Raw genomic sequence first — 14,244 nt, 5'->3', positions numbered from 1 at the left:
GAAAAATTGCAATTGTGACTGGCTATAATAAATGCTATATATATTTCGCGGATTATTACAAGGTTTCTACCGAGTCAAAAAAAAAAAAAACCAATACAATCCAACATCTAAACTCTTTTTATCATTAGATTAACAGATTTTTTTTTTAGAAAAAAAGACCGAAAAAAAACTGTTAAATTTTTTTTTTGTTGCTGAAAGAGAATTTGTGTTGGAATAGTAGCATATATATATTGGAAGACAAATAACATGTTTTGTCGATCGGGGTCGCCCTTTTTTTTGTTGTTGTGTCCAGTTTTTTTGTGTGTGTGTAGCCAACAACAACCAACCAACAACACTGAATGAACATTGAACTCTTTTTGAGCATCTTTCTTGACGTCGATGACGATGATGAGCAGCAGCAGCAGCAGCAGCCGCAACAGCAACAAATGGGGGTTTGAGTTTTTTTTTTAATTCTATATCATTAGATTCGGAATGTTGTCGTGGTCGTTATCAAACTAATAATAATAATGATGATGATGATCAACTGGTGATGGTCGTCATCATTGAATGTTTTATTATTTTTTTTATTACTATCATAAGCATCTTGTTCTGTTTTTTTTTTTGATCTTATGACCTGACAAAGTGAGTGATTCTGTTTTTGTTTTGTTTCTCATTTTTCTAATCATTTTTTTTTCATTTTATCATTTTGCTCATTATCCAATTTTTTCGTTAAACCAATCATTATCATCATCATCATCATCAATGTTGACGGGGAAAAACAAAAATCAAATTTGTTAATGAACAACAACGAAACAAAAAAAAACGACGATAACATGAAACGAAAAGTTTGAATTTAAAAATCATTCAGTCATCATTATCATGATTAAAACTAACTTTATCATTATCATTATTTTGTGATTTATACCGTTGATGATGATAATCTGAAAAAAAGAAAAATTGTGCCATTCAAATACTACTAATTGATACAAATCGAATGCAAGATAAATTAATTTTGTTTTTTTTTGTTCATTCAAAAATTCATTCCCATCACCAGAAAAAATATTCATTCAATTTAAATCAGATTGATTAATTTTTGTTAATTATTGATAGAGAGAGAGAAAGAAAAAATTGAAAAATTATCGATAAAAAATATCCACAAAAAGATTCAACATGATGAATGATGATTAAATGACATTCACGCATACTCAACCAATCTATATAATAAAAATATCCATCCATTCATTATCATTGTGTTGAAAATCACCGAATATCTTCGACAATAACAACAAGAACAACAGCAACGACAACAACAACAAGGAAGAATTGAGGAAAACAAATTTGGTTTCATATTTCTATTTTCAGTGTTTGTGTGTGTGTTTTTTTTTGATAACTTAAAAAAAAAAATTTTTTTTGTTTGCCGGCAATCGATTATCATCATAATCATCAACATATTGAGGCAATACAAGTGAAAATATTTCCCAAATGCAAATGTTGTCACAATAAATGGAATATTAGCCATATCACAGATTTTTATCCATCACTTTTTCTTTCTCACATCCATTGTCTCAATATATTTGATTTTACATTTTTAGTGTAATAATAATAAAAAAAATTGTAATTGTAATTAATCTAAATACATTTCCAGGCAACCTTTCTATCATTACCTTATGATGGTGATCATCATCATTATTATTAACTGCCATCATCATCATCATAATTTATAATTTATAATTATCGTCATCAAAGAAAAAAAAAAACTAATTTTTCATCTTCCTTAATTATTGTAATATAATATCACAACTAATTCAAGTGCCACCACCATCAAATAACATTCGATTTGTTGTTGTTGTTGTTGTTTTTATTTTTCTGCTTCTGCTGTAAAAATTGAAGTTTTAATTGTTAATATATAATAATTTTTTATGATGATGACCTTTTAAAAAAGAAAATGTTGTAACATCAAAAAATAGCAAAGAAAAAAAAACAAGCCACATCCAATTCAACCATAGTAGTAGCTTCGTTTATTAATTTATTGTATTTTTTTTCTTCAACATTCTTCTGTTTTTTTTTTGTTTCCGATCATTTTCGTTTATTTTATTGATTCGATAAAAAAAAAATTTTCAATTTTTATTATTAAAATGGCCTGTAACGAGGTAAGTTTTTTCTTATAACAAAATTATCTGGATTTTAAAATTTTATTCTCAAACTTCATCTATAGGACCCGGAATTAATTTTCACTAAACAAGAACGTATCGGTAAAGGTTCATTCGGTGAAGTGTTTAAAGGCATTGATAATCGAACACAGCAAGTGGTAGCCATAAAAATTATTGATCTTGAAGAGGCTGAAGATGAGATTGAAGATATACAACAAGAAATTATGGTTTTATCACAATGTGATAGTTCATTTGTGACCAAATATTATGGATCATATCTTAAGGTATTTAAATGTTTTTTTTCTATAGAATTTATTTGATTTTTATGATTAAATTTTTTTAGGGTACAAAATTATGGATCATTATGGAATATCTGGGTGGTGGTTCGGCTTTAGATCTAATGAAAGCCGGACAATTCGATGAGATGCATATTGCAGTCATTCTTCGTGAAGTTCTCAAAGGACTTGACTATCTACATTCAGAACGTAAACTTCATCGTGATATCAAAGCGGCTAATGTACTATTATCGGAAATGGGCGAAGTTAAATTGGCTGATTTTGGTGTTGCTGGTCAGCTGACTAATACGACAAGCAAACGTAGTACGTTTGTTGGTACGCCATTTTGGATGGCACCCGAAGTGATCAAACAATCTGCTTATGATTCCAAGGTATATTGTAATTATTAAGAATTCATTTATTGTACATATTCTTTTATCATATCAATTTTAGGCTGATATATGGTCATTAGGAATCACTGCAATTGAATTAGCAAAAGGTGAACCACCCAATTCCGATCTACATCCTATGAGAGTATTATTTTTGATTCCTAAAAACAATCCACCTCAATTGACTGGCAACTATAGTAAACAATTTAAAGAATTTGTCGAAGCCTGTCTCAACAAAGATCCCGAAAATGTTGGTGAAATTATCATGTCATTGTCATTTTTGTTCAATTTTTTTTAATCAATTTCCCTCAATCTTCATTTCAACAGAGACCATCGGCAAAAGAATTATTGAAATATCCTTTCATAAGAAAGGCAAAGAAAAATTCGTTCCTAATCGATTTGATTGAAAGATATAAACGATATAAAGCTCAAGGTGGTGGAAAAAGTGATAGTGATTCCGATGCCTCTGATTCGTAAGTTTTTTAGAAAAAAAACGTTAATTTTGAAATTAATAAAATCATGATCAATATAGTGATGATGGAAAAGGCAAGTCAACGGTTGATACATTAACATGGGATTTGACAATCAAACAGAATCCAAAACAATCAAATAAAAAACCATTGATAAAAGAAATGGAACAATTATCGATGAATAATCATCATGAAAACAATAATGTTTTACATAATGATTCCGATGGTGATAGGTCAATAAACAATGAGAATAATAATGCTGCTACTGTTACAAACGATGTTAATGTCGATGTGATTGGTAAACCAAACAAGGTAATCAACCCTTTATTCGAAATATCAATCAAATAAATCTAACTAAATATTCAAAAATTTTTTAAATTTAGAAACCTGTTGCGAAATCGCCATCTTCAAAAGAATCAAAATCATCATCATCAAATAAACAGGAAAATTCACATGTTATCAATAATAATAATAATAATAAATTGATGAATAAAAAAGAAAACCAACAACAACAACAACAACAACAGCAGCAGCAACATTCACCATCACAATTACACCATCGATCTTCTAGTGCTAATAATAATATAACCGATAATGTGATTGAAAATTCTATCAATGATAAAAGACATTTTATTGGTGATGAAATTAATCGAAACAAGCGTCATAATGATAGTGATATAAATCATCAACAACAATTACCCAAACATTCATCATCATCACCATCATCTTCATCATCAACATCGAAAAATTATGGTCCTCGAAGCCTTAACAATAATAATGGTAGCCATCATCATCATGAAATACATTCAAACATTAATAATAATAACAACAACAATAACCACAGTCAACCATTATCATCAATATCGAATAAAGGTATCGAACATACAACATCATCGATTATTAGTCATAATTCGTCGAATCATAAAATTCATTCCCAAAATACGATATTTGCCATCCTAAATGAGGTTAGTATTATTGATTGATTTCAATTTTGTTGACCAATAATTTTTTCTGTTTTATATATTCATTTATTTAGCTAAAGAAAAGAGAAAATCCACGTGATAATATTGGTGAATCGAATATCAATATGATTGATAATCTAAAAAATGCATTTGAAACAGCTGAACAATCATTTCCAGGAGTATCGGCATTGTTTATCGATGAAATTGTTTCAAGTCTAGCAGCTTCGAATAGGAAATAGGTGAAAAAAAACAACTACAGTGATATAATTTATCAGAAATTAAATTTTTTTTTTATTCATTCGTTATAAAATATAAATAGCTGAAAACAAAAGAAAATTATTATGTATAATAAAAAGTTTTACCCGATAAATGAATATAAATTTTTTTCGGCATATGAATGTATGTCAAAATCGAATCAATGGCGAATTGAATGGAAGAAAAAAATCAAAACACCAAATAATGATCGATTAATATGACAAATTATTGCTGTCGAGAAATTAATTCTCATTTTAATGATCTGATTATTCATTATGATCATTACGACTCATAATATAGGATGGTTGTAGTCAGTTTTAAGGGAAATAAAAAAAAACCTTGATTCTATAATTCTTTAAATATCATTTATTTTCTTCCCCCATCTTTGAGGTACAGGGGTTTTTATTGAATAAATAAACTGACTAAAAAAACAATAATAAACAAGGTAATACAACACACCGGAATAAGGTTAGGTTGAAATGGATAATCAAACAAAACGACCGTCTTATTGGCAAAACGATGATGATGATGAACTCAACGATGATAATGAAAACACATCAAACAAAAAAAGTGGCACATATTCGAAACAAATCGTATATATTGTCGTGATGTATTTTCTCATCGATCGATAATAAAAGTGTCTACCAAACTAACAATTTTCCTTGTCTTTTGAAGCATAAAATTTTCATTGATGATCAATGAATTAGACAAGGCCGAAATTGTCATCAATATCCAGACCATCCATATAAGCCAAATGACCAACGAATAATAAATAAAAATAAAAAATTCGAAAGCAAATGCTTTTTTATACTAATCATCACACAGTGAATACTGGTTGAATCTTTGGACGAAGATTATGGTACTTGAAAATGATCTGTACATGTGCTTGCATTAAAGTTTTTTTTTTGTTGCATACAACATGCGCAAAAAATGCCAAAATACCACGTTTGAAATTGATCAACCACGGATAAAATTTGAACATCTTGGATGGACAGCGAATTATGGATCTATTTCAAACGGGACAATTAACGTTGTATGGCGCAATTGGGATGTGAAATATGGATGTATTTTATTATTTCCAATTTTTATTAAATTAATATTTCAATAAAATCAATTAAATTTCAATATATATGGATTAAATTAATATGGGGGGTAAAGGGAATAAAAGGGGGTCAAAATTGCTCAACAATCGTGATGAACGACAAATAAAATCGTTTAAAAAAATGAAACTGGTCAAAAAAATTATGATATCTGTGATATAATTTATCAGAAATTAAATTTTTTTTTTATTCATTCGTTATAAAATATAAATAGCTGAAAACAAAAGAAAATTATTATGTATAATAAAAAGTTTTACCCGATAAATGAATATAAATTTTTTTCGGCATATGAATGTATGTCAAAATCGAATCAATGGCGAATTGAATGGAAGAAAAAAATCAAAACACCAAATAATGATCGATTAATATGACAAATTATTGCTGTCGAGAAATTAATTCTCATTTTAATGATCTGATTATTCATTATGATCATTACGACTCATAATATAGGATGGTTGTAGTCAGTTTTAAGGGAAATAAAAAAAAACCTTGATCATCATTGACTGACTAAAAAAACAATAATAAACAAGGTAATACAACACACCGGAATAAGGTTAGGTTGAAATGGATAATCAAACAAAACGACCGTCTTATTGGCAAAACGATGATGATGATGATGATGATAATGAAAACACATCAAACAAAAAAAGTGGCACATATTCGAAACAAATCGTATATATTGTCGTGATGTATTTTCTCATCGATCGATAATAAAAGTGTCTACCAAACACAAGGCCGAAATTGTCATCAATATCCAGACCATCCATATAAGCCAAATGACCAACGAATAATAAATAAAAATAAAAAATTCGAAAGCAAATGCTTTTTTATACTAATCATCACACAGTGAATACTGGTGAACATGGTTCTGTACATGTGCTTGCATTAAAGTTTTTTTTTTGTTGCATACAACATGCGCAAAAAATGCCAAAAACCACGTTTGAAATTTCATCATCGATTTTCAATGTTACCGGTCAAAAAATACTCAACGTCAAAAAAATTATTATTTCAACGCCAATTGTGATCAATTCGAGTTGGTTGTTTATTTATATTTTTATTATTATTATTATTATTCGCATATTTAAATTGTTGAACAAATAATAATAATAATTGTGATTAATGTACATAGAAAAAGAAATGTTTTTGTTTCGAATAGAATGATAATGATGTTGGTGAAAAAAAGAAATTGTGAATTTATAAATGATCATCAGATATAGAATAATTGAAAAGGACTAAAATATTTATAAATAATAAATGTTTGGAAATTAATTTGAAATATAGTTGGATTATTTGGGTGTTGTTTGTTGTCATTCAATTGGGAAACAAAAAAAAAGTGATACATTTCATTCGAATTCAGATACAGAGAAATTCATCGAAATTGATTCGATGAAAACAAAAACAAAAAAAAAACAATTGGAATCTCAACAATTGTGATCTGTCACTGTTATTTTTTTTTCATTTGCTTTTTAAATTTCATTTGATTGCAACGGCCATTTTTGTTTCGAGAGATAATGGTGGTAAACAAACAAAGGGAAAGAAATGATAAAATTTTGGCATCGATTTATGATAAAATTTTCTGGTGAATTAATAAAAAAAAAATTGATGATAACCATGAAGAGAGAAAACAAACGAATAAACAAAGAAAAAAAAATCAGCAAACGAAACGGAAATGGCAACAACGATGAACAGAGGAAAAAAAATTTTGAATTTTCACAGAAACACACACACACACACACACACATGACACAAACAAAACAAAAACACACAAAAATCATATAATTAGGATAATAATAATTGAATTTTAGAAAATAAATTTACATTGAATGCAAGAATCAATTGATGAAGATGATGTGTGTAATAATAGTTTTTTGTTTGAAATATTCAAAAAAAAGAAAGAAAAAAAAATTAGAGAGAATGAAAACGATGTCAATGAAATGTGATATTTCAATCGTGAAATATAATAATCAAATTGTGAATGAGAATATAGAAATGAGTTGAAAAAAATGATTTAATGTAATGGCAATGTGGATTATTTGGGGCCGGATTCTTCGCAATAACGAAAAAAAAGACAGAGAGACATATTAATAAATATTCGATAAAACTTGTGTGTGTGTGGCTGGGTGAATTGATTTACAAAACAGATGATGAGAGAGGATTTTCGTTTAGGGATGGGAAAAAAAATTACAAAGAAAGAAAAACAAAAAAAAAAAATAATTGAAAGGATGAAAGGATTGTTTCTTTCTTCATGGAAATATCTACCGTATATCTCAATTTGATTTGCCTGATGTAATGATGATGATGTAAATAATTTGTTTGTTTGAAGAATAATAAAGGGAAAAAGAGATGCTAATGATGATAATTCAAGAATAAGAATGAAGAAATCGATAATATTAATGTGTTTGTGTGTGTTTGTATACTTTTTGAATATATATCAAGCTATAGGATGATGATGATGATGATGAATTAGAGGTTTGCCTATTTGTATGTTTTTTCTTCTCTGTTTGAATATTGGATGAATTTGAACGATTTTTTCATTATTTTAGGATATATCTTTCCAATTTAACCATTCTCTTCATTAGTCGCTGTAGTGATACGGATTGCATTTTGGCCATTTAAAACAGCTTTAACATCTTCATCATTTTCATCATTTCCAGCTTCTAATTGATTTGTTCCAGTTATTGCTGACATTGCAATTGGTATACTGTTATCGCCTTGTAGATTTAGATTGGTTACCACTGTTTGATACATTGATACCGGTATCGTCACCATTCCAGACATTGGAAAAGCTATTTTTTTCAATTTCAAAATTGATTAAATTAAAGACAACAATTGTTAAAAATTGATTATTTCAACACTTACTGCTTTGTGTGCCATCTTCACCAGTTAAAATAATTTGACCATCTGGACTAATGGTTGCTTCGGCCAACGATACGGCTTGTGTGGCACCTTCACCACCCAATTCAACAGTACCTAATTGGGTAACACGTTCATGATCTTGGCCAGTAGCAATTTCAGCCAATGCTTGCACACCTTGATTGGCATCCGTTCCAGTTGTATTAAACTAAAAAATAATTATAATGTTTACGATGAATTAATTGCATAGGTTAACGAAAAGAAAAGAATTGAAAAAACATACCCTAAGCGGACCAAGTGTTCGAACGCCACCATTACCATCGGAAATGGCAACTACTGCAGATGGATCCATTTGTATGATAGAAACAGTTCCATCTGGATTATTTATCGTTTGAACCACTGGTGTGTAATGGGTTGCGATTGGCTGTGCATATATTGTCTATTGTCATGAATGGAAAAAAATGATTAAAAAAGAAAATTAATTCAAACGTAAATCGTATCCCAAGAGATAAATTGAATAATCATTCCAAATGAAAAAAAAATGAGCAACCAAAAACATCATAACAGCGTCAAGCAAACATAAAAAACTCATTCAAAACAAAATAAAAAAAAGTCATCAAATAAATTCATTTCAAAATGAATCTAGAAATGTCGTAAGAAACGATATAAAACGCAAACTGAAAATCAAAAAAAAAAAAAAATTCAACTAATTGACTATAGTGATTGTGATTGTTTCGTTCTGAATCGATAATAGATTCAAATAACGATACAATCAATCTACGACATACGTTTATGCCCTGTGAAGCTAAACTGGCTGAATCTGCAGTGATCGGTACTGTTGTGATGTTTGTATTAGCAGTTGCGATATTAGCCATATTTATGCTACTATGATGCTGTTGTGTCGATGTTGTGGTCACCGTTGATGTTGTTGTATTACGAGTCTTCACCTTCTCTTTATTTTGTGAACTAGGTCCGGCAGCTGAATTCTTTTCATCATCTTCACTGAATGCTGGCAATAGATCTTCACGGCCATGATATTTGTAACAATTAATGACAATTTGTCTTAGAGCGTGTGTCCATGAAACCTAAATATATTGAAAATAAAAATTATTATCATCAATATAAAGTCCGTTTGGTACAGTACTTTTTGTTTTTCCTCATCATTCCTGGCATCTGAACGAACATTAGCCCAAGGGAGATCTTGTGGCCACCAAGGTGGCCGCGTAGAATCTTTTCCCCAACCAGGTTTACCTCGGCCCGTGGAATATTTCAACATCAAAGGTATGAAAGCTCTCAATTGGGCTTGAGTCATTTTTTCTACTGGAGTGGGAATACCATCAACGACTAGAGGAGGCAATTCATGTAATGATGGATCTTCTTTGACTTGTGGTGGTGCATGTTGAGCTAATGCTGTCTCTAATTCTTGCATTACCATCGAACGACATTGCCGAATCTTTCATGATTCAATAATAAGATCAATTCATTTAGTTTAAAATTTAAAACTTGGATAATCTAATACATACCACACTTTCCAATGGACGTGCACCGAAACATTTGAAATTATTTTGAGGTTTTCCAGGTGTGACTATTAAAACGACTGCTTGTTGACCAACACGGGTTGTATATTCATCAATTGTTTGTTTTAATTTTCTGTTCAAGTGATGATAATCCATTATTTGAAATGATAAACAATTTTTATTTTAAACAATTTTACCTCAATAATCTAGTCTGTTGCCTTTTTCTGATGGAAGGATTCGTTTCGAATGTATGTGGTCGTTTACGTTTTTTTGCTGTTGCAATTGCAGCAGCTGCAGCTATACCAACCGGACCTGGAAATTGAATTTTTCATGAATTATAACAAAATATTCCAACATGACAAGAAAAAACTGACCAGCAGCTGCCAATTGGGCTGTTACTTCATCATGTGCTGTACTAGATAATAGATCACTATCATCAAAATTGTCACTTTCAACTGATGAAGAACCATCACTGAGATCATCAATGTCACCGGATGTATTAACACCGGTACCACCACCATCCGAATGATTTAATGTTTCTTGTTGTAGTTGTTGTTGCTGCTGCTGTTGTTGTTGTTGTTGCTGCTGTTTATTCTTCATTAGTCTTCTTTTCTTTGTACCTAATGGTTGTTTAGATAATATTGTTGGTACAGTATTGGCCGCCACTGTTGTTGGTGCTGCAACCGTTATGGTTGGTGTCGTTATAATTGTTGGATTATTATTATTATCGTTTATACTGATTAAATTCAGATTGGATGTTCCGTTTGTTGTTATTGTTGCTATTGTACCGGTTACCGTTGGTGCAGCTATCGTTGTTAATGATGGTACCAATGTTGATGTTGTTGATGGCGATGATGTGATATCTTGCGCATTACAAAGAATCAAATTCTTCATTTATTCTTGTTATATTTTTTGTCTTGACCAATTTGGCATACGAATTTGTTTTTCAAATAAAAAATAAAAAAAATGTTGATATAAAAAAAATATAATAATGTTTTGTTGTTATTATTGATTCGAAACAAAAACAACATGGAATGTGGACATGATCAAATCGAAAAATTGTGAGAATCGTCGCAATCGAGTCCAATAGTCGATTGTACCATATTATAATGGTGTTTGAGAGAATTCAAAAACCCACGTGCATTAGCCACAGTTTTTAGGGTTACAATTCGGAAATTTATCGCGAATTGAAAATAAATGTTCAATATATAATTAAACTTGATTCAAAATATATAATATGATGATGGCCAAAATTCGAATGATGATCCAAAAAAACAGATGATCAAAAAAATACCAAAAAAATTACTTTAGAAGAATTTTTCTAGATTCAAGAATGAAAAAAAAGATATGAAAAAAATGAATAATTATTCGATTCAATGAAATTAAATGATTAAAACGTATATTAATAAATAAACAATAACCAGTTATATAATATTTATCAACAAGAATCATGAAGAATAAAAAATCGAATCAAAATCAGAATTACACACGCTCCATAGACATACAAATACATACACACAAAATACACAGTCTCAACGATTCTTTAACATTTATTTCACTCGCACAATCTCCCTCTTGTCAACAACAATAACAAAAAAAGAAGAAAAAGCTCACCCAACATTCAGAATTATACTCATCATCATCCGAGAGAAAAAAGAATATTCTTCATTTCAAGAGTTCAATTTTTTTTCGCCTAAAACCAAATAATGAACGAAAAAGAGAGAGGGAAAAAGTAAATTCTGCTTCCTTTTTCATTTGTATTTGTATTATATTATTATAAACATATAAATGATATTCATATATATAGAATATATATTTGGAACTCAGGAGCAAAATAGAAAAAAAACCATTTCCCTCCCTCCTTCTAACCCAACACAACCACCACTCTATGTACACAACACGAATATTCTAGGGAAGTATACATTGTGATGATATATAGAACCAGAAAAACAACAACAGAATCCGTATCGATCGATTGCTGATCCAAACATGCACACACACACACACACACATAGTTCTATATAATTTTTGAGACATCCAACAACAAAAAAAAAAATTCATCATGGATGCACATCTTTTGCACGAAACGATTGAGAATATATAAAGAGCTAACCCGATTGTCTATGGTGGCTTTTGAAAATAGTTGTTGGAACTACCACCACAGCTATCATCATTATCATCACAATCACCATCACCACCACCATCGATGGCTGCCATTGTTGGAATATTCTTCATAATATTATGGAGCCATAACTGTTGTTGTTGTTGTCGTCGTCGGCGTTGTTGTTGTTGAGCCATATTTTTACCGCTATGATTGTTATTGGATTCATTTGTAGCTATCGAAAGATGAAATTGTATCACACACACAAACACACATCCACAATTTTATTCAAAAGGGCATCAACAATTTTCAATTCAATAATTGAGAAAGAGGAAATCAAAAAATTTGAAAAATATTTTTTTTGATCGCAATGATGGAATTTTTAGATTTTCATTTTTTTTTCTTTCGAAATTCATCATCGTTTGATGGCTACTACTGTGATATCAGAAATTGAAATTGATCAGAAAAATCGAATGATGATAAATGTTGATGTTCAGAGGAAATTATGAAACAAAAAAAAAAAACAATGACAAAAAAAAATAATAATCATCACATTTAGGCAGGTTCAACGATTCTGGATTGTGGAAATTAAAAATTAAACTGACTGATGGAATTATGCATTAAATGATAATATATTTGTTAAAATGTTTTTTTTGTGTATGTTTTCACAGTCGTCTTTGTCATTTCTGATCTGTACTGGGGTAAAAATAATTCTTTCTCTTTTTGTGCATTTAATATTATTCTTGTATTCTTTATACTTTTTTTTGTTTGTTTGCTTGTATTTTTTTTCCTTCGATTCTAGTTTTGACTTGAAACGCAATCGCGCGAGGCTGTGCAACACCATTATCATCATCATCATCCATATTATCGTTTCGAAATAAGTATGAGGATAAAATATGAATGAATGAATGGAAAAAAAACGCTAAAAACGAATCGCGCAAGTTACAAAAGACGTTATTTTAGTTATTAGTAGAGTATAATATAATAATATTAGGGAGAAAATCAAAACTATTTAACCATTTTGGTATATGATGATGGTGAGGAGTGGCCGCGCCTGAGTGGTATTTATTGGACGAAATGGCCTTGCGCCCGATGTTAATTGAAATGAAAAAAAAATCCCCGCCAATCATATACACACACGTGCAGCATTTATATTATGATGATTGTAATAAATATATACAATTCCCACCGGTTGATCCATGAACATCGAAATGATCATAAATCACAAATTGATTGTTATCGGTTTTCGATTTTTCTATCGAAAATTTCTTTCAATTAAAAATATTATGCAATAATTGTAATTGACAGCAACATAAAACATACCTAAAATTTTAGGATTAATGATCCGAATAAGCGGATGAGAATCAATCGATGATGATAATGATGATTATTTGATTTTATCATATTTGATTCGAATATGAATTTTTTACCATTTTACAGATGATTATATTTATCATCAAAGATTAAGAATTATTATATTATATATCGATATTATAACACACATGCACCAGAAGTAAATATTGATGAATACAAAAGTTCGAAGGCCGCATGACATCTGTTTCATTCTAAGGATTTTGTTGTTGATTGTTGTTGATGATGATGATGATGGAAAAGATGATCATTTGACTGACGCTTGAGCGTGCGCTGTCCACTATGTTTTTTCTTATTTAAATCACTTTTTAGGCGCAATATAAAATAGTGAATAGATTATTATTTGTTTTCCTGTTGTCAGAATAAATTTTAATTTGAAAATAAAAATGATGATTAGAATAATATCATCAGATTTTTATATTTCTACACTGTGTGAATAGAAAGGATTGCCGAAATTCTATATATCATCTATAAACACCCAAACACACAAATGGATGTGTATAAGTTGACCAATCCATCCATTCAATCATTGAGCAATCTTATTCTATTTTATAAATACAGACACATCATTTATTTTCAATAACAACATCAACTACACAAGGACCGTATTAATTTGAATAAAATATAATCATCATAAGGAGTCATTCAAATAGAGATTAGCATACATATATGCATCAAACACACTAACACTTGCACACAAAAAACACTGAGTCCAGAAAAAATGAAATAGAAAAAAATCAAACTTACCTATCAAAAATATAAGAACCAGAACATTGGTCCGAAAAAAAAATTGATCGAATACGCAACTCGAGAGCATCAAAA

The 14,244-nt window shown here is 29.7% G+C and overlaps 2 protein-coding genes across 4 annotated transcripts; one reads left to right on the top strand and one right to left on the bottom strand.

Moving 5' to 3' along the window:
* The first annotated feature begins 438 nt into the window (after window positions 1-438).
* GckIII (Germinal centre kinase III) lies at window positions 439-4,595 on the top strand. The gene is made up of 9 exons (XM_075729205.1): window positions 439-621; window positions 826-2,129; window positions 2,195-2,413; window positions 2,473-2,796; window positions 2,858-3,043; window positions 3,121-3,266; window positions 3,326-3,575; window positions 3,647-4,228; window positions 4,300-4,595. Exons 2-9 carry the CDS (start codon window positions 2,115-2,117, stop codon window positions 4,462-4,464), a joined length of 1,887 nt encoding a protein of 628 aa, XP_075585320.1. The 5' UTR covers window positions 439-621; window positions 826-2,114; the 3' UTR covers window positions 4,465-4,595.
* A 1,987-nt stretch (window positions 4,596-6,582) lies between these two features.
* On the bottom strand, window positions 6,583-14,072 carry LOC124498182 (DNA-binding protein P3A2). 3 transcript variants are annotated; one of them, XM_075729203.1, is made up of 9 exons: window positions 13,375-14,072; window positions 10,325-11,271; window positions 10,148-10,262; window positions 9,957-10,083; window positions 9,578-9,886; window positions 9,351-9,518; window positions 8,717-8,872; window positions 8,440-8,641; window positions 6,583-8,366 (listed from the first exon to the last, which is right to left on the bottom strand). In XM_075729203.1, exons 2-9 carry the CDS (start codon window positions 10,842-10,844, stop codon window positions 8,140-8,142), a joined length of 1,824 nt encoding a protein of 607 aa, XP_075585318.1. In that variant the 5' UTR covers window positions 10,845-11,271; window positions 13,375-14,072; the 3' UTR covers window positions 6,583-8,139. The 3 variants fall into 3 exon arrangements, with proteins under 3 accessions (XP_075585318.1, XP_046917859.1, XP_075585319.1); XM_047061903.2 differs by having other exon boundaries at window positions 9,222-9,518; window positions 13,375-14,071; XM_075729204.1 differs by having other exon boundaries at window positions 9,381-9,518; window positions 13,375-14,070.
* Between the last annotated feature and the right edge of the window lie 172 nt (window positions 14,073-14,244).

This window comes from Dermatophagoides farinae, chromosome 3 (assembly GCF_024713945.1).
Source record: "Dermatophagoides farinae isolate YC_2012a chromosome 3, ASM2471394v1, whole genome shotgun sequence".
NCBI classification, from domain to species: Eukaryota; Metazoa; Arthropoda; class Arachnida; order Sarcoptiformes; family Pyroglyphidae; genus Dermatophagoides; species Dermatophagoides farinae.
This window is presented reverse-complemented; position numbering and strand designations above follow the sequence as displayed.

Excerpts from the sequence above, each read along its gene's own strand:
- LOC124498182 (XM_047061903.2), bottom strand. The coding sequence starts at position 10,844 with ATGAAGAATTTGATTCTTTGTAATGCGCAAGATATCACATCATCGCCA. Across the intron at positions 10,263-10,324 it reads AGCCCAATTGGCAGCTGCTG|GTCCGGTTGGTATAGCTGCA; the intron begins GTCAGTTTTTTC and ends TTCAATTTCCAG. Across the intron at positions 8,642-8,716 it reads GAACACTTGGTCCGCTTAGG|TTTAATACAACTGGAACGGA; the intron begins GTATGTTTTTTC and ends ATTATTTTTTAG.
- GckIII (XM_075729205.1), top strand. Across the intron at positions 3,576-3,646 it reads TGATTGGTAAACCAAACAAG|AAACCTGTTGCGAAATCGCC; the intron begins GTAATCAACCCT and ends TTTTAAATTTAG. Across the intron at positions 4,229-4,299 it reads TATTTGCCATCCTAAATGAG|CTAAAGAAAAGAGAAAATCC; the intron begins GTTAGTATTATT and ends TCATTTATTTAG.